This window comes from Sander lucioperca, chromosome 6, assembly GCF_008315115.2.
Source record: "Sander lucioperca isolate FBNREF2018 chromosome 6, SLUC_FBN_1.2, whole genome shotgun sequence".
Taxonomy (NCBI): domain Eukaryota; kingdom Metazoa; phylum Chordata; class Actinopteri; order Perciformes; family Percidae; genus Sander; species Sander lucioperca.
This window is the reverse complement of record NC_050178.1, coordinates 5,532,140-5,554,994: the sequence shown is the minus strand read 5'-3', so window position 1 is coordinate 5,554,994 and position 22,855 is coordinate 5,532,140. Positions and strand designations below refer to the sequence as shown.

Below are 22,855 nucleotides of genomic sequence, written 5' to 3'. Positions count from 1 at the left end.
GTGTGTGTGTGTGTGTGTGTGTGTGTGTGTTTCCGTAGTTAAACAAACACAGAGAGCAGCGTGTGTGTGAGACAGTAGGAGACGGATGAAAATAGTGAAGAGCAAAATGGTGAAAGTGTGCAAGAGACAAACAGAAACTGGGACAAAATAAGTCAGTAAGTTGTGTGTAAGACTCACCTTACCTGTACAGTAGACTGTCTCTTTTTCTTTCAGCCATTCTCCCTCATCAGACCATAACCACAGCTCTTTCAGTGAGGGCGAGTCACTCACTGTTATGCCCTTGAGAGCGTGTCCTCAGCCATCCTCCTTATGATAATGAGGCAGGCCCCACCGATGCTGCTCGCTGCATGCAACCCCTGCCCGCCCTCACGCCTGCCTCTACGGGGAGATAAGAACGCCAGTTAAGAGAAAAAAACGGCGGCAGGGAGACTAACAGCCTGGGTTTGGGGTCTTTGTTCGAGATACAGGCCGGGAGCTTGGTGGTGAAAGGCTGAATCCGGGGCTTCGGCTTGAGACTGGTAACTTCAGTCTATAATTAGAGCATAAATGTGCAGCAAAATTGCATACATTTTCATTATTTTGCTTACTCTTTTTTCTGTTTCTCTCCTTTTGTGAGAGCTGTTTACCTAGACTAAAAACACAGCCAGCAGAGGTTGATAAGACTCCCAGAGAGAGTAATATTTTGAGTTTATTTTTCTCTCACTGCAAACTAAGCTCATAACACAGCGGATTTAAAAAAAAAAAAAAAAAAAACTCAACACAACACGTGAAAATGTTCCTACAGTGTTTTTAACACAAGTTCGAACATGTGCCACATACATTGCATCTTGTTAACAAAAGCATTGCCCAGATGCTTTACATCCTTCGATATCTCTACAGCTCACCTGCTCACCTTCTCATGTCATTCCACATCACACTACTCCTGTGTTCTGTGATGCTGATTATATTCTCATGCTGAACAGTGTGATTGAATATAACCATGACTCTCTCTTGCTTACCACTGCGAGGAGTCAGGGCTGATATAGACACTGCTATATCTTCTTTCATCAACTGTCTTTTCACTTTTCTTTTCTGCACAGGAGAATGCCATTTCATACTACGATTCCAAAGCGGATTCAGACTATGTGAGTACAGTACGGACTGCTCCCCCCCTCCCCCGTCTGCCTGCGTTAAACCCCAAATCCTACCCACTCCACTTACCACTCCTTTTCCTGCAACCCCACCCCATCCCTCCCCGGCCTCCTCAGTGTTGATGCCACCCTTCCGGTCACAGGCCCCTGGGATGTCTGTGTGTGTTAGTGAGGTGACACTGCTGTGTGGTGAGACAGAGTGACAGAGCAGGGGCAGGCCGACATGCATGTGACAGTAACTTCAGCTGTCCTCCCCCAGTCTTATTTTCAGAGGTTTCTCCCTCCCCACCAACCCTAACTGTGTTGACTGAGGATCTGAACTGGAGGGTTGTTAGACATCCACACCCATCACCAAGACACCTCAAACCAAAACATGAGTCATATTGCGCTTTCATACACGAGGACACCATTTCTATCAAGTGTGTCATTCATACCGAAGAATATGAACAACCTGCAGGCTGGGTAATGGCGTTTCCTCCAGAAAAGCCCCTCAAGTCACTGTTGTTTGGTCTCAACACGCCACCACTCTGGCTGCAGTTCCTTCTTAGGATAGGTCACACTCGGAGCCCGTGCCCTGATTGATTAAGTTTCAAGGAGGAGTGCGAGAACCAAACCCCCTCCCCCCCGATCACCAAAGCACAAAAAGATGGGAAGAGAGTGAAATAGAGAGAGGAAGAGAGTGAGGCGGAGGAGCAATAAATCATGATGTGATTTTCTCTTTGTGCATGCCACTCCTGTGATTAATGACATAGCGCTTTAGGGCCTGTCAGCACATCTAATTGGAGAACATCAGTCATCATTAACATGGCACACTGAGGCCGAGCAAGTGTCACACCCCTGACCCCCACCTCACCAACCCCACAGCCACCTAAAGACAGAGGCAGAGGTCATTCCTCATCCCTGCAACCCCAACAGTCGCCCATCAGTGCTCTCAGATCTAAATCTTGATTCCTCCCACGATGACCCCTTTCAATTAAGGCTTTTACCACCGGAGTGTGTACTAATGTGCTGTACTGTACCATCGAGTAGATATGATAAGAATTCAGGTAAGTGATTGGCGGGCTCTCTTATCCAAGCCTTGTCTCCTCTGTACCCTATCCCTTATCCTTTGCTACCCTGTTAATTTCTCCTCTTGTCACTGTACCCTTGATATTAAAAGTGCAATGTGATAATTCATTTTTAAAACTGCCTATATGTCAAAGCATATCTGAAGAGCATTTTATTTATTCCTCTTATTCAATTACCTTTTAGCCTTCTTTTGGGTTCTTTGTATTAATTACACACATAATGTAATGTCCTTAAATGGTGTCCTGTTGTCTGCAAGTTGAACAATATTATGACTTTGAAGTCTTATTGGCCATCGGTTAAAACTACAGACAAGTTCAGGCCCCACACAGCTCGTTTCCCATAAAAGATTATAACGTTCGCTTCAGCAGGGAGCAGGGAGTCCAGATTGAAAATGCAAATATTCTTTGGTCTGCATGATTCTACTTCACTGCAATTCTTTTATCCATCTGGTAGAAAAATATTGTCAATCATGTCCCAAGGTAGTAATTTACTTTGAGGACAACCATCAAATATTATTGGATTGATTATTCTAATGTTTTTTCCAGTTATGGCATACTACATGTTATATATGTTTAAGCAGCTGTTTACCAATTGTAATGTTATTTATTTGTTTTGTTTTTTTGTTAAAGGATTCCTGGTTTGTTTAAAAGGCTGTTTTTCCTCTATCTCACTCGTTAATGCAGTCTTTCGAATAAACACACACACACACACACACACACACACACACACACACACACAGACACACACACAGACACACACACACACACGGTTCTAAGAAACAGGTTTGAGGTTATCCCTGGTTGGCTGAAGAATGAATGAAAGAATTTTCAAAATGTCATCTCTGGCCTCTTCAGCCTTTAATTAAACCTTGAGAACAGGGAGATAAAATTAACAAATTGGGTAATGAAACGAGCAAAACAGGTGGTGGATGGTTGAAGAAAATGAACTAATCAGTCTTTCCTGCATGGATTTATTCAGCTCCTAATTAGACGCTGCCTTGGTAAATTATGATTGGGCTCTTCTGAAGAAAGAAAAAAAACCTCCCTGCCTCACATTGACAGAATTAGTGTCAGACTGAGTGATAAACAAACACCTCGACCTCAGTTAGTGCTGTTAAAAAGCCAACATCCCTAACCTAAACAGGTTTATTATTAGTGGAGAATCAGCCTGTGAAATCCCAAACTGTGTCAACAAATATATACTAAACCAACAATGATCCAAAGTATCAGTTTTGATTATTTCATCGAGTCTTATTTAACAACTTCTTTTTTTTTTACCAAAGCTCTGTTTTTTTAAGGAACAAGGAGTATTAAAGGAGGAAAGTCTTTAACCTATTTAGCCTTGTGGTTGTCAGATAGCAACCTTTGTTTTTTTGAAAAAGTAATGCAAATGTTGCATTTCAATTTAATCATTCTAAATGTCTACCATTGTTATTTAGTTGTATTGAGTAAATTGCTCTCAGATTTCATGTTTAAAATAACTTATTTTCCTAATTTGCTGAGGCCAGACCATGTGTAATAATTTCCCAAACTGTTTGATAATTGGTATTTAAGTAATCTCTTTGTTGAATTCCAGGGGTGTCCGCTCAGCACACATTTATCTGTCCGAACATTTTCTATATGGTCATATCTCTCATGAGCTGGTCTCTGTCATACCACTGTATTGTTCCTTATGTTGACTTTCAATGGGACTTCAGCACAACTATCCCCCAGCTTGTCCCAACAACAGCTTGTAATTGCATTTTAATAGTCAATTAAAGTTGACCCATCAATCAATTTCTACCGTAGACATGGAGTTTTGATTTAATTTCTCCAAAAAACAAACAAATCATGTCAGAATTAACCCACACTGCTTCATTAAAATGAACAGATCACAGATTTATACTGAAAAAGTTTTTGCTCTTCTTTGCTCTCTTTATTGAAAATGTTGCTCTTCAGCAGTCAGAATGCATAAGAAATGATCAGAGATATGAGTATTGTTTAAGTTGTGTGCTGTTTTCTAAGGATGCATCTGACTAACTGAAATCTGATCAGGAATAAGCCAATAAACTGAGCCGCCGAGTGGGGTTATATCTTGCTGTCATTTTTTTTCACATCCCACAATCACTTCCTCCTGTGGGAACAGGCACAGATTGGACTCCATTGATAACTTATCAAGATAAAAAGCTTAAATGCCAGTTTTTCTCTTTTATCTTCTGGCTTTCTTTGATATCTGACACTTTCCTAATGTAATATGTGTGTCAGGCTCTTCCCTGTACTTTCTCATCATGTACAATGGCAACACTGAGAAGCTGTAAAAGTGCCCAAACATATTAGAAATATTCAGCATTAGTGCTGTTTTTTGTTTGAACAATCACAGGCGAGAGAGAGGAGACAGTCTGTTATGAAATATGCTATCATTTGAGCGGGTGGTAGACTAAATCGTGATTAATTGGTGTAGGATGCTAGTTATTGTTGGGGTTAATTTGTGTGGCACCTCGTGCCTGTGATAGTCGTCTCGGTTACTAATGAGTCTCTCTGTTTGGTGTCTACTCTGATACCTGCTGCTGTTTTCCTTTGAGAGGGAGAGAATAGAACCACCTAAATCTGAAGGCAGACAAAAGGCAGAATAATTGCTATTTTTGTACTTAACATTATCCAAAGGCTGTGTGACTCTGTGTGTGAGTCACAAAGAGACACAATATACTGTATGTATCAGAGCCCAGATGGGTGCTGTAAAGCCACAATATGGGAGATGACAGAATGCGGTACTCTATTTGCATTTCATATTTGTATCCTCATTTAGATTTGTGTGTGTGTGTGTGTGTGTGTGTGTGTGTGTGTGTGTGTGTGTGTGTGTGCGTGTGTGCGTGCACAGACAGAGGATGGAGAAGAGGAGAACCCGCTGGAGACCTCAACATCTTTGGAGCTGGAGTTTGTGGACGATCCCAATTTTAAAAACAAGGTTAACTACTCTTCCAGTGCGGTCCAGATTCCTACAGACATATACAAAGGCTGTAAGTATACAAACAAATTTTTTTTTTAAAGAATACTTTTTCTGTATCAGTGTTCTGGTGGATAGTTGATTGAATGAGTGCCATTGCACAGGCTTCATAAAATGTATCTGGTAACACATGTACTGAATTAGCCACTACAGTTAAAAATGGCACACCTACTGCAGGGTTACGTCAACACCTCTGCCATTACATACTGACTGGGTTATAGGATGAGGGAAATAGTAGACCTTTACCACTCTTTTCTAGAAGGGTTTTTGCCAACTGATATTTTAAAACACACCTTAGAACCCATGAACTCCACTATTTTGAATTTTGAAATATAAATACCTAAAGCTGCATTAGGTACTGCAGCCACCCTCTCCCCTCTCTGTCAGCATATGTGGAATGCTCTCTCTCTGAAATGAACTGTGATTGGCCAAAGTCTCCCATCACGGGCTAGATTTTCTACGGCCTGAAAACAGAGCCAAGAGGAGCTGCAGAAGTCTAGTTTTCTCTCAGACCACTTGATATTTTTTTTTTTATATATATATATATTATATATATATTTGATATTTAACAAGAGATGACACAACAACACAGGCTAAACTTGGAAATACATTTTTTTTATTTCTTTGAGTCCTTAAAAACGTGTTTTGTATGGTGAATAATCTGTCTCTGCCCTGTAAGAAAATGGCAATAAGATAATGAACTTCTAATATATAACACATATAGAGAGGATTACCTGTATCATGCATGTACCAAGATGTCTCCTCATGGTTTTCATACACACTCCTGGGCTGTGGATAGATGACAGTCTCCTGTTTGTGACTTGACCTCTCCCCTCACTCTCATAATGCTGGCTTGATCTCTCCCTCCTTTTCTATCAGCCAGCACTTTAGCACATTAACATGATTTTAGATGACAGACGGTCTCTCAAACCAGATCTGTACTGTATTGTTTTCTTCCTGCGTGGGCATGGTCTCCCCCACTCATGGACCCTGCCCTTCCTGCTTGGCACCGTGCTGTCCTGCGGACATAAGTAACATCCTCCTTAGTCTGCAGCTGCCAAATGGACAAAAGGGAACACATGTACCTTCCGGGACTCTGATTTTGCTTGGCATATTCCCTCTGTTATCCACCCCTAACCTTTTAGACACTGTGTGTCTGCCTCTTTTAAAGACTCAAAAACCAGAGCATGTGCAGACAGACAGACACTTTCACAGTGGCAATTTTTCTGTTCTGTTATTGTCTAGCCTTTTGCCCCCTCTTTGTTGAACAGGCAGTGTATGGCACCTGTCTGTGACAATGCCCTCCAGCTGTGTCTCCAGACAAATCTTGTCAGAATTAGACACTTGGTTCAGGAGGAGATGTCAAAGGCCACAGCTAACTCACAAAAGAGCAATCAGGCCTGCACATTGTTCCCGGAGCCATTTTGTGCCAGCTCCAGTCCTCCTGTCTGAAGATATGAGTCAGAGAATAAAGGCCGCTTGATTGAACATGTTGGAGACTAGAAGAGTAGAGTGGTACAGTGCATGGAATTAGCTTTTTCACTTTGCTTCGATGGAAAATGTTTACTATGAATGGTGTTTAGTTAGCTCCCATTGCGCTGTCTGCTGTGCAGAGATTGCCAACTTAAGATTTTGTGCCAACTCCATTATGCACATGTGCAGTGTTTTCGTCGTTGCTGATAAATAGTGTTAAAAAACATGTTGCTACCCAAATGTCATTTTTAAAGACGCCAAACCAAATGTCCCAGGCACAAATGTAGATATCAGCCTTTAATTTAAATTTTTTGAATGTGCAATGCAATGGAACCCCACTGATTTTACACATCGAAGTATGTTTACAGGTGTTAGGGAGAGCTACTGTATACCGGTATGTAAAAGTTGTATAAAGCTTTTTGTGGCTCCAGACGTGCAAAGTCTTGTAAATTTATCGGTTGGGGCTGAAGACTACAAGTTTAGAAATTAAATAAATCTGGAGGTGTGGAGATAGAAAGTAGGCAGCTTACCAGACCTCTGTAGCCTGCTCCTCAACTCTGCTTGAGGCTAGCGGCTCAAGGTTACATTAGCCTCTACTAGCATTACACAAACATGAATATCCGTCCAAACTGCCAAGTTGCATTGTGGGTAATGTAGCATCAAGTTTTGACAAGAAAGAAGAATGTGCTGAATAAAAAACACGTCTCTGGTTCTACTGCATTGATTTTGATCCTTTTTTTGTAATACTGTCCCTCATGAGTTTGGTAGTTTCATAGGAGTGCAAAGCTAGCTAAGCTTACAGAAATTTTATTTACGTTATTATTTAGGTTCATATCATGGGAGCTACGTTTGCTTTTTTTGCAACATGGTGAAGGGGGATTATTATCTGCATGTCGTGTCCTGCTCTGGTCCCACCATTGGGAGCCTGCAGGCCAGGGTGCCTTGGAGAGGATGTCGGAGGAACCTAATGTGGGTGGATTGTTGTCCTCTGGGTCCGGAGAGGTCTGTATCTACAATACATCTGTGGGTTTAGGATTAGCAGAAAAGAAGCAGTTTGAGTGGGTAGATTCAGCACTCGTTCCTCAGGGGGAGGCCAGAGGAAAGGCAGAGAAAAGAAAAGTTTAGGAAGAATGGAGCACAGTCCAAAGTACAGCATAGTGTTCAACACTTTCTGTAAAGTGTTGTTTATTAGAGATCGCTTGTTGTTGGAGTAGCTTGCTTTGAATTATACACATTGTTAATGCACTGAATAAATTGACTGTTTTCCAAAAAAATGGCAGTGAATTGCCAGTCACATCAAAATGATAGTCCTTGGGGATGGACTGAGAGAGAGGCACAGATACAAGGAAAGATAGAAAGAAAAGGGGTGAGAGGAGAGAGACACGTTAATAATAGAAACCATTTAGAGCAAAAAAAGCATTTTTTTTTTCTTTTTTTATTGTGATCCTTTCAACAGCTAAATGAGGCGGTGCAGGCGTCCTGGTTTGATTTGTCTGCTAGGCCCCATGTCCGTTTATTGAGATTGAGAGTGTTCCCTGAGCGCAGTAATGAACCATTTTATGATTCATTATCCCACTGCTGATTCCTGCTGCCAAGTCTGCAAACTTTCTAATTAGCTTAGGTCAAATATTCATACAGTTTTCCTCTAATTATCGTTGCTTATTACAGAATGGACATCGCAACACAGCCACAGAGGAATAAATGAATGTGGGTGGTGTCATCTATGGAGAAACAGGTTTTATTCTCCCAACGAATGCTACAGAAATGATGAGGAAGAGGCAGGGATTTATAAAATAATAGCAGAGAAAGGACTGGAAATATAATCTTAAAAATAATCACTGAAAAATAAGGATGTAAACATCGAGGGAATATAGAAATTATTCATTATTGGCAACTATTTTGTAGAGTCTGGGGAATCTCACTGGTAATTGGACCGAGTTCATACGGTAGATAGAGGATACTAATCCAGATTGGGTCAATCCACAGTTGCATGGCCATTGGCCATTATAACATATTGAAAATATAGAAGGTTGTAAATATGCCTTTATAAAAAACAAAGGTAGCAATTATATGTGAATAGTATACACATGGTGTGTGACTACATTAGTGTTTGTGTGAGAATAAGCAGCCACTGTTCCCAGCAGGGAATAAAGAAAGCCACCAGTGAATGTGGGAAGCCCTTTCATTGAATCTGAAGTTTAAAACCGCAGCATGCGGCGCCTTTTCCGGCAGCCTAACGTCATGTTGTCAGTTTGCTATTGTAGTCAGGGACAGTCATAAACTTGGATATCAGAAATGAATGGTGAGAACTGGCTAACTGTGTGTGCAGATGAAAGAGCAGAGCTTAAATGTTTTGCATGGAGCGATTATCCCACCCACCCACCCATTACACACACACACACATAGTGCGTCTCACTATCTTTGTGGGGACCCGTCATTGACATAATGCATTCCCTAACCCCTTACCCTAACCTTAACCATCCCAACTAAATGCCTAACCTTAACCCTTACCCTCACCCTAACCATAACCTAATTCTAACCCTAATGCTACAACCAAGTCTTAACCCTCAAACAGCCATTTAACCTTGTGGGGTCCAGCATTTTGGCCCAACAAAGCTGTCGGGACCCCACAAGTATACTGGACTCCCGGTTTTTGAACCCCACGAATATAGTTAAACAAGCCCCCCCCCCCCCCCCCACACACACACACACATACATGCATGCACAACAACCAATTATTACCACCCTTCCCTGTACTTGAGTGTCCGATTGCTCCTTTCTAAGTTTTAGGACCATACTGCTGGAGTTACAAAACTAGGTTTACTTTACTTATTGCAAACATTTTCTAAAGCATACCATCATTTTTTTAAGATGGATTTTCCACCTTTTATGCAGCTATTGTTTTCCATGACTTTTCCTTGTTGGTGAATTCAAGGATGCTCCAAAACTTCCTGCAATAACTGATGTATTTTGCTACTTGGGAGCAGCAGAAAAAAAACTGTTGTATCATTACCTTTAAGTTGATATGGCGAAACTTGCCAAATTATATGCTGTGGCCCCAATTAGTGAATGTTCCCACTTTACTTTGCCATATATTTCTATAAGAGCATGCTACATTTGTCATCTTAAAGTCGTGAGTTGTGAATCTAAGCTTCAGCTAAATGTAAAATGTCATCTTTGTGTGTGTGTGTGTGTGTGTTTGTGCACGCACAGTACATGCAGCTTGTATTCGTTTCACACGCAGAAGCTTTCCTGTCAACCAACTCACGCCACGCTGGAGATCAACTCAGCCCGCCTCAACATCAAACCAGATTTAAATGTGTGGGGGAAAAAAGCAAAAGTGATTTGTAAAAGAAAAAAAAGAAAAATTGTAAAAAAAAAAAAAAAAAAAAAAAAAAAATGAAAGGAAAAATAAAGTAATAGAGAGAGAGAGGGGGATAAGGGAAATGGGATTTTAAAAGTTAAACCAAAAGAGAAGAAAGACAGTATAAACACTGCAGGCTGTATTTCTGTCGTTCTTGAATTTACAGACTCCATCTTTCTCTCTCTTCCCCTGACCCATCCACCCCTATAGTGTGTGCCCAGTGAAGGGGCACTATCATTTACCAGCACACTAATTAGAACAGTCAGCACAGCACAACTCCACTTCACTCACCACCAGGCTCACAAATTACATTTCATGTGTTTGTTATTTACTGCTCTTCTTTTAATTAGAAAGAATATTTGGAGGGGCTCTCTGGAGGTGTGGTGAAATCTCTCCCTTCTTTCTTATTCTGTATATTGAATAATCATCCCTCCTCAGAGAAATACCCATTTGCAAAGCCCTCCCCATTCGCAGTCTGAGATTACCATTTAGCAAAACGGAGGTCCTCGCTGACAAATACACTCATACTAAATGCTATTCCTGAGTGAAACTGCTTGAATCCTTCACATAAATTTTAATTATAATTAGTTAGTGTGCTGTTTCAGTTGCAAATAAATTCTTGGAGACCTGTTTTGTAAAGCACACTGCAAAGAATACAAATTAGGTTATACAGTATCTTCTGGACATTAGTTTTCCCAACCAAGGCTACATAAAGACATATTTTTTCTCTGGGAAGCTAGACTTTGTTTTACCTTGTTGTTGTGGGTGCGTGAACTGCTGCCAGTTCCTGTTGCTGCCGTTTTCTCTGCAGGATGAAAGGTTTAATGTTCAGGCACTTTAACACTCAGCCAAGCCACAAAACAGCCATAAAAGAAGAGAATAGAAGGAGAGACAGAGAGTAAACAGGAGAGAGGGGATATGGAGAAGGAATTGGGTTGACAATACAGAGACACAGAAGGAGGTGGTGCATGCAGATGCAGAGATGCTGGTCTGTAAAGACTTGTGAAGAAATGTGCAGGAAGGTGTGGCTTTATCACTAAATTGCAACAAAACATTTTCTCACCTTTAATGTTGTTTGAGAGCTGCTCACATGGAGCTCCTTAATTTATCCAGCGTAACTATTGCACTGTTGCTGGAAATACTTTTTGCTGTCGAATTTTGTAATAATACTGAGAGCACCACAAACAAAATACTATCCACCTTTATTGTTTTGGGTTGGAAGCAAAATAAGCAGATATCTAAGGTAAGGTAAACTGAACCTTTAAGTGAAATGACCAATGGTTTAATCTGAGTCTCTCTTTACTCAGAGCTGTAAATTGTCAGTGAATTATAAACGATTTTAACTCCTCTTATTTTTATGAATTACTTGAACGGTGTATGAAAAATAACTGTCCCTTTAAGATATGACTTTGCGAAAATACGCTATCTGGATATTAACTCACTGACATTCAAAATAGGCTGTATTTGTCTCAGTCTGTTTATTAAAAAGCAGAATATGTAAATGATTCATGGCGATGACGGTGATAATTGTTATGACTCTTCAAACAGACTTAGCTAATAGCTTCAGCTCCATTACCATTATGGATGTCTTATGAGAGACCACTTGTGTTTTGCTCTGATATATTACAGGCCACTGTGCCTTTTTACTCCTCTGTGTGTACAGTAAATGTGTGCGCCTATTTCTATAATGTTGTATTAATACAGGGCATAAAGCACATATCGGTTTAGATGGCTCTTTATCTCGGGTATATCACTGTGAATAATGTATGTGTGAGGGTTTGGGGGGTGGGATCATAGGATGGGGGGTTGAGAAATGATCTCATGCAGAGATGCTCCATAAATCCCACTCATAATTGTTACCCTACTTGGTGTGCAGTCTTGCTCCATAAAGGGGCAAAGCCAAGGGTGCTCTAAATGTCAGGGGAGCAGCGCGCTGATGAATTGCCTTTTAAAGATATCAGAGAGAGAGGCGCGTTTCACATGAAAGATGAGCCCAACACAGCGCTCGGAGGCCCTGTCTCCCTGTGTGAGCATACATCCCCCAGGGGAAATTTGTCTTTTTATCAACTGTCCAGAGAAGTCACAGCATATCTTAAATGAATAAATCAAAGAGAATTAGTTTACTCTGTTCTCCTATCTCTGATGTGCCCGTTTTTTTCTGAAAAGATCAACTGCAGGTGTGTGTGTGTGTGTGTGTGTGTGTGTGTGTGTGTGTGTGTGTGTGTGTGTGTGTGTGTGTGTGTCTGTGTGTGTCTGTGTGTGTGTGTGTGTGTGTGTGTGTGTGTGTGTGTGTGTGTGTGTGTGTGTGTGTGTGTGTGTGTGTGTGTGTGTGTGTGTGTGTGTGCGCGCGCAGCATTGGCCTGACAGTAGAGGTGGCTCACATCTACATCTGACTGGTTTAGTTTTAGCTGGCAATATAAACACACATACACTTTGGTCTGTCTTATTAACCCTTGATTGAAAGACCAAGACTGACCAACACTTGGGTGTGAATAAAGACACACACTTCCACCATCAGTTGGGACAATACAGTTGAAAGTTGCTTGTGTGTGTGCAGCCCTGGGCAGCAGTGCAACTGATAATCCTTGCATAGCCAGAGTTTGGTTGATACCTTGATGTTAGTCAAGGTAGCTGCGATGGTGATAGTTTTAAAAAGAGGACACAGGATGTTCTTTTTGCCCTTGGCCTGTATGGGACAGCTGTCATTACAGACATAGTGCCTCTCGAGATAAGAGCACCCAGGACTTCACTGCACAAAGGCTGCTGCCACAGCAACCTGCTGTGATAGCTCATGATTAAAGGATAATACTTTTTACACATTAATCAGATGGCTTTTTGACCACAGTATTGCACGGCCTTGATGAAATTGAAATGGTTTGGTCCCATGATAATCTCCACACACAAACATCAGTAAAATATAGCCACTGGTCTTGCTGAAATGAATCATAGAGTCATGGGAGCGACTTTGGCAAGTTTGATAATTCACAGTCAAAATTGCAGAGATACTAAAAGTCTCTTTTTAGATCTTGAGACCATCTGGACTTTTGGCAAATGTAAACTCTGTGTTATGAGAAGCTGTTTCACTTTCTGATTCTGGAAAAAACGCAATTAAGTTTGCAGCAGAAATGTCACTGGTACACATTCTTCAGGAATTAGTCCTCAAATAACCACACAACAAATAGCTGACCAAGCATTTGATTAATAAGATAGAACTTATTGTTTTTCAATAAATCAAAAGTGATGTTTTACAATGATGTTGCAGCCTCAGCTGTTCTCACAACTCCAACTATAAAACCGTGATTAACAACTTTTCACCGGCTAAGTTGTTCACCTACAAAGCAAAGGACAAATCTGATCTGTCATTTGTTACATAATGTGAAAACACTTCAAATTATCATTTTAATTTTAACCATTTTCAATTTAGGAGTTTAAAATTAATTTTATGTTGTGTTCTCTCTCCTTCCCTCATGAGCAAGAAATGGTCTTTTCAGTCTGTGAAAGCAACCACTCATTCGTGTTAATTTCTGTGTTGCTTTCCATCAGTCGTCCTCCCCCCTCTCTCTGGGTTTTTATGTTTATCCCCATCTGTAGGGCTGCCTCTCTCCTCCTTCATTCTTCCTTTACGTCTATGAATTTTGAGAAAAACATGTTGAGGAGCTCCCCTTGGCGATGGCAGCAATTTGGCTTTCATATAGTACTGTCCTCCAGACACTACTTAGTGCTGTGGTAGTGAGTGTACGTGCGTGTGTTTGTTTGTGTGCATTTGTTTTACAGGATGCTAAAGAGTAATGGAACTTTTGGAGAGTTTGACAAGTTGGAAGTGAACATTCAGCTAAGAAAATAAATGCAATATTATGTACAGTATTTTAAGTAATGTCACGTGATTGTGATTATTCAGAGGCTTTCATCTTACGGTAAAGGAGGTGAGCAGTGGATGGGGAAAGGTCGGTGGCGTATTTCATACCTCTAAACTGACAGCTCGTCAAACACTGAGCAGTAATTGAAAAACATAGGGAAAGTGGATAATGATCGTTTATTTGTGTGAAATTCAAACCAGGGGTTTAGCAAAGCTGGACTTGTCGGTTCAGAGGCTTGTCTAGTTTTGGTTGGCTAAGTAATTAAATCAGAGAAGTGAGTGAAGTTCTCCTCAGCTCAGTGCCTTGTCTTTTTTCCTCTTTAATCAGGTGGCTATTAAACCTCTGATTGCACTCCCCATTTTCTGACTTCAGCTTAGCTCTTAAACACAGACTGAAAGCATGTTTGGTGTGTGTGTGTGTGTGTGTGTGTGTGTGTGTGTGTGTGTGTGTGTGTGTGTGTGTGTGTGTGTGTGTGCACATGTGTGTATACACACATTGTTAGAAATAGAAAAAGATAATCTGGATCAAAGAGTGAAAGAAAAAGGGCAGTGTAAATACAATATAAGTAATACGATTCTGAGTTAGAGAGGAAACAAGACACACGTTGACGTGGTCGTAGTGTTATTCCACTTCTTGCTGACTAGATGATGAATACTTCTCTCCACAAGCAATTTCCCAGAGTACATCTGACCTATGAGATATATCTGTGCCCTCAAAACACACACGTTGATGCGTTAAGCCGTGCATGCGCAAGCTTTTTTTTTTCATCATCACGCGCCCACAAATCCTCTTAACACAAACACACATTCATGGACATTTGCAGAAATAGTTTTTTTTCTTTGCTATCAAAAATTCTGAAGTGGCTTCTGCCTCCACATGCTGCGAGTGACATATGACCTCCTCCAAGGCCGTCTCAGATTCCTCCTCCTGCACTCCTCAGAGATCATCCAGATTAGACTGATGCCCGGCCACCGCCGTCCGAGCTGCCTGCATACATCCATTCTAATGTACTCAGCTTACTGCTGCTGGCACGGACAAAGTTGTTCAGCAAGGAGAGTTGACCTTTGGGCTACTAACAGAGAAAACCTGTTTTGTACTTTGGTTACACTATATTTAGGGCTCATTGTTTTCATTTGTTATTTTAAATCAAGGAAATGTATTTGTTTATTTTGAATATTGGAAAAACAGGTGTAAAAAATCAATAATACAAAACTGGGTTTAAATCGGATTATAAACTATTTTCAGAGCCAGTAGTTTAAGCATTTATTGACTTTTTAGACTTACTTTAAAGGACTATGGCACATAATAAGAAATAATTTACATTCTCCTTTTTTCATTTTTTACAAACAGAAGCATATTCTGAGTTGTGCTCATTTCAAGAGGATCTTGTTTTCTTTCTTCTGAAAACTGGGGTTTATATTGTCCTCTTGCAACAGAAATCACAATAAAGTTTGGCTGCATGGGGACATTAAAATCTGGGTGAAAATGTGTTTAAACTTTATCGTCTCCTTTTTTCTGTTTTAACTGATCCAACAGAAAACAATGAGCCTTTGCCATTTGCCAATTCACCTTTGTCAGTCTGATTGTGTGTGTTTATCGGTGTGTGTTCCTACAGCCCCAGTCATCCTAAACGAGTTAAACTGGACCCAGGCACTGGAGAGGGTCTTTATTGAAAACCGTAAGGAGGACAGCTCTCTGCGCTGGCAGGTGTTTGGCAGTGCCACAGGAGTGACTCGATACTACCCAGGTAGGCAACAGGGTACTGAGTCAACAGTCTGCCATATAACTCACAGCAAGATAAAGTCTAAATTGACCCTAGGGCTCCTCAGCTGCAGAACATTGGCAATCTCTTATCAGATGGCTGTACTGGTAACTGGATAGACAGAATGAAATTATGATTACTTTGATCTAATCTGATATAAAATATCCTACACTCTACAGCATATAACTTATTTTCTTCTCTCTCCAGCCACTCCATGGAGGGCACCCAACAAGATTGACCTGTATGACGTACGTAGAAGACCTTGGTAAGTGCCATATTAATCAGGACCTGGTTCAGTGCGATTTTATTTCTTTTCTTCCACTGTTACTGCCTATTGGCCATTTTAGGAAGAATACCTTTGGAAAAAAAACATACATTATCCTCAACACTTTCTAACATTGAAGTTTTCAGAGGTATTTATTTCCTAAATCGGCACATTTGGACTCCTCAGGGGCATTGATGGAGATAGAAAGAATGGTAATAATGTACTGTACTTATGAATAATCATCACAAAAAACTAACTCAGGCCAGCTTTTCATAAAATATAGAAGAAGAGCTGTTTACTCACTGATTTTGACTTAACACATTCAATTTAAGTTTACATAGTAGCATCAACAGAAAGAAGTACAATAGTAAAGAAGTACATTATACACACATTTTACTCAGAATGACTAAATCATCTCTAGATGTGGTAAAATTTGTATATGAATTTTGCACATTTCAAAGAATATACATCTCAATTTGACCTTAATTATCCCAGTGTTGGAAGGTGTGAGTCTTTTGGCACCAGGTGAGTCCAGCTGAGTGTTGAGAGTAAAGGAGATAGCTTCTAACCAATACAAACAGCAAAAGCAGAGTAAAATTGCAGAAATTTAACTTGTCAATGCAACACCTGTGCTGTCAGCAGCAGCACTCTCATGCTGTCTTAAAATTGTAAAACTGTTGTGATCTGAGTCCTCACACACACATGCTGTAAGCACATTAGATTTTCATGTATGTGTTATAATAGAGGTATCCGTACACTTTGCCACTACATGTGATTTTTGTTATAATTTTAGGTTTTTCATAGTCTTCTTAATTCTTTGCTCAGTTCTGGAATAAAAGGAGTAACATACTTACTAGTCTATATCCTTGATGTTCTACTTCCGGGATTGCTCCATTGCCGCCCGAAAATCCGCCGGATTTCACTTATTTAGGCCGGATATCCGTTGCTTTGGGCTTCCTTTGTGTTGGCATTTTAAACTCCAGTAGATTTATGAGGACTATGGTTAACTGCTCCTCAGATCTCTGCAGGGTAAATCCAGACAGCTAGCTAGACTATCTGTCCTGAGTTTTCTGTTGCACGACTAAAACTACTTTTAAACGTACACGTTCCACCAAAACAAGTTCCTTCCGAGCGTATTTTGCAGCTGCACCGCAGCTTTTCTCCGGTGCTTAGCACCGCCCAAGACGATTGTGATTGGTTTAAAGAAATGCCAATAAACCAGAGCATGTTTTCCTCCCATCTCCGAATGCTATGTGGAGTAGCCAGACCCTCCTTCAGCGCGCCTTGGAGGAGGGTCTGGCAAAGCGAGACTACATACTTACATACAACTATTTTCAATAATTACATGTACTTTCTTCACTGCGCTACTCTAAAATAATCTCTACAACAGTAACATAATGTATGCATCAATGCATCAATTTAAAAAATGCTTCTGACAATGCCTTTATTTAAAACAAGTAACCCTTTTTAAATGTGTTTTCCTGAACTGGCTGCTTAAGGGATATTTGCACGTTAGAGGGCTTTGTGAATGTAAACCACATGCAAAAAAACCTCTTAAATGCAGCCTTACATTAGGATTGCTGTACAGTGGTTTATCTCTGGCTCCTGTAGAGCCTGGAGCTAAATAAAGGATATTGTTTAGTGGAATGAGATCAAAGCATTTTCCCGGCTTGTATTTCTCTCAGTAAGAGATAATGTTGATGCATTGTCTTTTGTTACAAGGACAAAGCAAGATAGAGGCTAATGTTTTTGTTTAAAGTGCCCACCTTTGCCTGTGGTTCTCTGTGCAACAGCTGATCACTGCACAGAGTGCCGGGGCAGGCAAGTGTGATGGGTTGGACAGAACTAGGCTGCATTCAGCCAAACAGTCCCTTCACCCACCCGCCCAAGCTTTCTGTCCACCCTTCCACGTTCAATCTACCTGCCAATGTCACATTGGCTTTGTGGCAGCCCTGCCTGTTGCCTGGTTACAGGTTGGAGTGAACTGGACATAATCATGACAGCAATGTTGATTAGACCTGACCCCTTTTTCCATCTCTGTCTGGATCCAGCTCAACCTGAGTGTTTGTTTGAGGTCAGCCCAGACTGTCGGATGAAGTCAACAAGCTCAGACCAAACAAATAAAAAAGACAAGCAAAAGAAGCCTGTTCTGATGATTCAAGATTCAAAATACATAATCTTGACATCTTTGAATGTAGCCACGTCTAAAAGAGAATGAATCCTTTCATCTTTAGAAGTAAATTAAATGTAATTTCAGTCACTGCGGTTTAAAGGCACAGTCAAGGTTCAATTTATTCATACATAATAACATTGAAATTACAGTGCGCCCATCCTAATCAACCAGCACTGTTTACCAAAACATAACGACATATATACCTATAAAATAAAACCATAGATAAAAACAACATAAAACTATATTCCATAACACAACTGTTAAAAAGAACCATTCAAACAACAACATCAAAACAAAGATTGAAATCAATTATAATCACAGTTTGTGGTTGTACTGTTGTATCCCTTGTTGGATAAAAGAAGCAGAACAAGTATCAGAAGACTCATTAATATGTTAACCATGTACTAAATAATGCAGATATATTCAGATATGGCTGAAGAATTGAATCCGTCAGTTATTAGTCATCAGTTTTGAGGTGAGCAGGTTCTCTTTGGGGTGACATTTCTGCCTTTTACCAAAAATAAATAAAAGTGATGGCCTATTACCTCAATATATTTACAATCATCAGACTAGCAAGGTGTTCCCTGACAGTTTAATTAAGTTAACACCATAAGTCTCTCTAGTGCTCCACTGTCACAGTAGCCAACAGTGTAAACATGAAAAATGCTGGAAAACACATGGCACTGTGTAACAGGATAAGTTAAAACAAGGACCCTGTCTCTGATCTGTCAGTGCTACAACCGAAGTACACCCGAGTTTAATTCTCTTACACGTGTTTTGACTGGGGGACTCCTCCCGGAGACAGAAAGGAAGAAAGAAAGAGAAAGATGAGGGGCACTGCTGAGCGGCAGCAGTGTGTGTGACAAGGCTAGACAGAGGAAGAGGTGTATTTTTGCAGGAACACCTTGTCTCCCCCCCGGTCTTCCATGTTTGTCACTCTTGTCGAGCTTTATTTCACGTCGGAGCCTTCGACATTACTGTGGCCCGTTGCTTAGCAACTTGTGCCCAGCTGCACTGAGTAGCGGGGCCGTGTCAGGGAGTGTCATGATATGTCAGGTCAGACTTGTGTGATTATAGTCTAACATGCTGTCTCCCTGACTGACACTCTGTGGCAAGGTCAGCCAATCACACACGCTAACAGGGGTTAGGTAAGCCTGTCATGTGTGATCATGTGACAGCAGTACAGGAGATAGCAACATCCGTCACGAGGACAGTAACTCAACCAACAACATGAGCATCTACACAAGTTGTACGGATGGTCATGCAAGTGTTGAGCATGAGTTGTGGTTTTCTTAGCAGCTGTACGTGTGCAAATGCTCAGGTTAAAGTCAGACTGAAATTTGAATTTTCCTTACTTTTTTGTGTACGTATACAAACTGTAGTTATACTTCAGCTATTGTGTATATTTTATCATTTAAAAAAGGATGAATGAAAAAAGGATGTTTTTGGCATGTTTTTAGGAAACCGCGTCTATGCTTCAAGCGTCTGGATGGGTGTTTCCCATGGCAACAAGTGTTCTGAGGCATTGCTAGGAGACGCACTGTCAGCTTGTTGGGTGCGTGCCTGAAGCATGTCATGTTGAATAGCTTCTGGATGTTGATACAAGACTCAAGGCCACTGTGGCCACAAGTGACAATTACAGCATAATGGTAAATGCTAAACCTTAGTGTAACAGTAGCATAAGTAGACCAGAGTTGTGGTCTGCAAAATGTTAGTTGCACAGCAAGTTTGCTAATTTTAATCGCGATTAATCGCCAAATTCCTATAGTTAATCGCGATTAATCACATGTTTTACCACATGAATAAAATTCTATTATTTTGCATTTCAGAACTGTTTTTAAGTACATATTAACAATGGAAAGACATTGTTACCAGTGTATCTTAATTGGGAATCAAATGAATACAATTACTTTATGAACTTGACTTTAAGATTTGTAATTGTTTATTATTTATTTACTGTAAACAAAAGAAAAATGTGTGAATCTGTCATTACTGCACAATTCCTACAAGTACCTAACCTAACTGAGATGTAACACTAACACTTTGCTTATACAGTACAAACAAAATGGTCCAAAAACCAGATGCCACAGCAGGACATTTGTAACCTTTATGTTTTTCTAATAAGGAATGTAACATCTCCTGGACAGAAAAGGGGGTGGACAATGTCCCAAATGACAAAAAGCAAAAAAAATGATACAAACAACACAGTCCTAAAACCGTATGCTGATATACAGTCAATATAGCGTGCAGTAACTCCTAAATAATTTTGATTACTCACTGACGTCCAGTGATCACTGGTTAATGAGACAGCGTTTGAAGCACTTTGCCGCAGTTCCAGTTGGGCTGCTTTCTCCGTGTCAGACAGGCTGTGTATGCGTGAAACTACTGTCCCCCTCGACAACTTTTTAAAAGTAAACTTTCCATTCAGAATCTTATTGGCATCCATTTCGGCATCTCGCGCTCGCCATCCACTCAAAACGTAACGTTAGCCTACTACTCTTTGGCCGGCTCGCAAGCCCAAACAAGTGTGTGCGGCGTGCCTGTTGTTTTGTTTCCGGTCTAGCTAGATCCGGTGTGGTGTTGGAGTTTTTCTAACGTTACTAGTTGTTGCAACAGCATGTGAAAAAAACTAAGTTTGCTAGGCCAAAAAGAATGTTAATCTCACGATAAAAAATGTACGCTGTTAAAATGGGTTTGCGTTAACGCCTGTGTATGTTTAACTGACAGCACTATTATATATATATATATATATATATATATATATATATATATATATATATATATATATATATATATGATTTGTACTCCACTCGGAAAGTGAAAGCTAGCAAGCTAGGCTAAGTAGCCTTAACTTGGAAAGTGGAATCTAGCTTGCCAGCGTTAGCACTGATTTCTACTAAATGTTACTTTTCGTTCATGTTATTTCAACACCTAGTCATCAAGAGCTCTGACACATGCAGTGTTGTACTCGTCCAATGTTTTGCATTGCTAGCTGTCTCTCTTTCATGTGTCAAATTGTGGCAATGGCGAATGACCATACTGTCAAAATTGACAGCAACAGGTAGTTCTGTAGCCTCAGCACTCTGTAGCCTACGTTACTCTGTGATTTGAAGTATCATACTGATTAATGAAGGAACTGAAATTAAAAACAATTTTTAATGCCTACCCACACAGATATTAGACAAATTAAGTTAGGCCACCAGTACCAACATTATCTGGGGTACCAAACATCTATGCTCCCTGGAGAATGCTAATGTGGGGAGCACTAACATGTCATTGCAGAAAAATAAAGTAAAATTTAAATGTAACTATTTTAGTATTTACAATTTTGACAAAATAAGCACACAAGTCAAAACAAACACCAAGAATAAACATACAGGTGTAAACAACATAAAAAATTCATGTACAGTAAATAATGTACAAGCACATCAGTACTCCTGTCCTCACAAACTCACAGATACATCAGATCACATGTGCTGATTATATGCCAGATAGATACTGGAGCTTCACAAATATCACTTTAGCAACTGGAATGACAGATGCCATCGCAGGAACATGCTTCAGTAACGTTTTCACTGACACTGTCTCCGGGAACAGTCTCCCAGTCAAAGATGTGATTTACTATTAAGAGTAAAAGTATGGGGCCAGAATTCACGGCCAGTTTGTGGGGTAATAGACCTGTGGCTTTCCTGGGATGGATGGATGGTGCCGTGGCTGACCTGGCCAAAGCTGTCCAGGTGCAACTCTGTGGAAAAAGATCAGAGGGCCGTATGCCTCCACAGATGGGCTCTCTCCCTGTCTGCTCCCCCATCAACAGCCCCAGGAAAATTAATGGTCCAGTCAACACACTTAATTGTCTCCAATTGCTCTGACATTAATTATTAACATTTGTCCATTATAATGTCTGTTCGTGTTATCAAGGGAAGCGAAGCAGAGGGTGAAGTGAGGCAGAGGGAGAGGGAAAAGCATAGGAGCAAGGAGAGAAATAACCAGAGACAGGCATGAAGTCCTGTTAGCCAAGCGTTGCAAAGATCCCATTACCTTCCAGGTTCACAACAGCATGTAGGCTATATCACATATTGATTTCTTCAAAAAGTCAATCTAACCTCTTTGTAAATATTATGACTGTTGTTCAATCCTCGAATCCCCGAAATACCATTACCAGTATCTCCTCCTTTCAGTCTCTTCACCCTACTTCAGATCCCTGAAGCAGAGTCAAAAATAATGACCAGTGTGCTATTGGTGAGACTGAAAGGTAACACAAGGCTTTAGCAGTCCAAATAAAATATGTGACATTTTAGTTTCAGCACAAAATGTGAGAGACACAGCTGGAGAATTTTTATTCCATCTCAAAGAGCAACAGTAACCGACCATTACTTGTCTACTAAGTATTGATGCTGATGTATTCCAATATGCATGACTAATTTAATATTCTGTACGTATTTGCCAGAAAGGAAAGTGGTTAAAAAATTGAGCATAACATTTTGTGTGTTCCTTTTGGGCAAACCCGAAAATATGGAAATGTGAATCCTAGTACCAACACTTCCAATAATCAACAGAAAGTGGAATAAATAAAGCATATCAGGCAGACATCTCTTTCTCCTGCAGGCTCTCTGGGCGCTGTCCTCCTATATATATATATAGATTTTTTTTTTTTATCTTAATTCAATCTTTATTCGCCTGCCACATCCACAGGAGCACTAAGAGAGCAGCAGTCCATAAAATAATAAGCCCATCAGCACAACACAAATCCACGCACACATGGAAGCATGCACACAAAC

At 40.4% G+C, this 22,855-nt stretch overlaps 1 protein-coding gene across 3 annotated transcripts in view; it reads left to right on the top strand.

Annotated features, from left to right (window-relative positions):
• cacna2d2a (calcium channel, voltage-dependent, alpha 2/delta subunit 2a) overlaps window positions 1-22,855 on the top strand; it is a 150,419-nt gene that overhangs the window by 92,484 nt on the left and 35,080 nt on the right. For 2 of the 3 annotated variants that reach the window (XM_031301542.2, XM_031301541.2), the window contains exons 5-8: window positions 1,080-1,124; window positions 5,055-5,193; window positions 15,490-15,621; window positions 15,844-15,901. In XM_031301542.2, the coding sequence (XP_031157402.1) occupies window positions 1,080-1,124; window positions 5,055-5,193; window positions 15,490-15,621; window positions 15,844-15,901 (374 nt within the window). The remainder of the gene's footprint in view (window positions 1-1,079; window positions 1,125-5,054; window positions 5,194-15,489; window positions 15,622-15,843; window positions 15,902-22,855) is intronic. The other variant, XM_031301543.2, reaches the window with a different exon arrangement.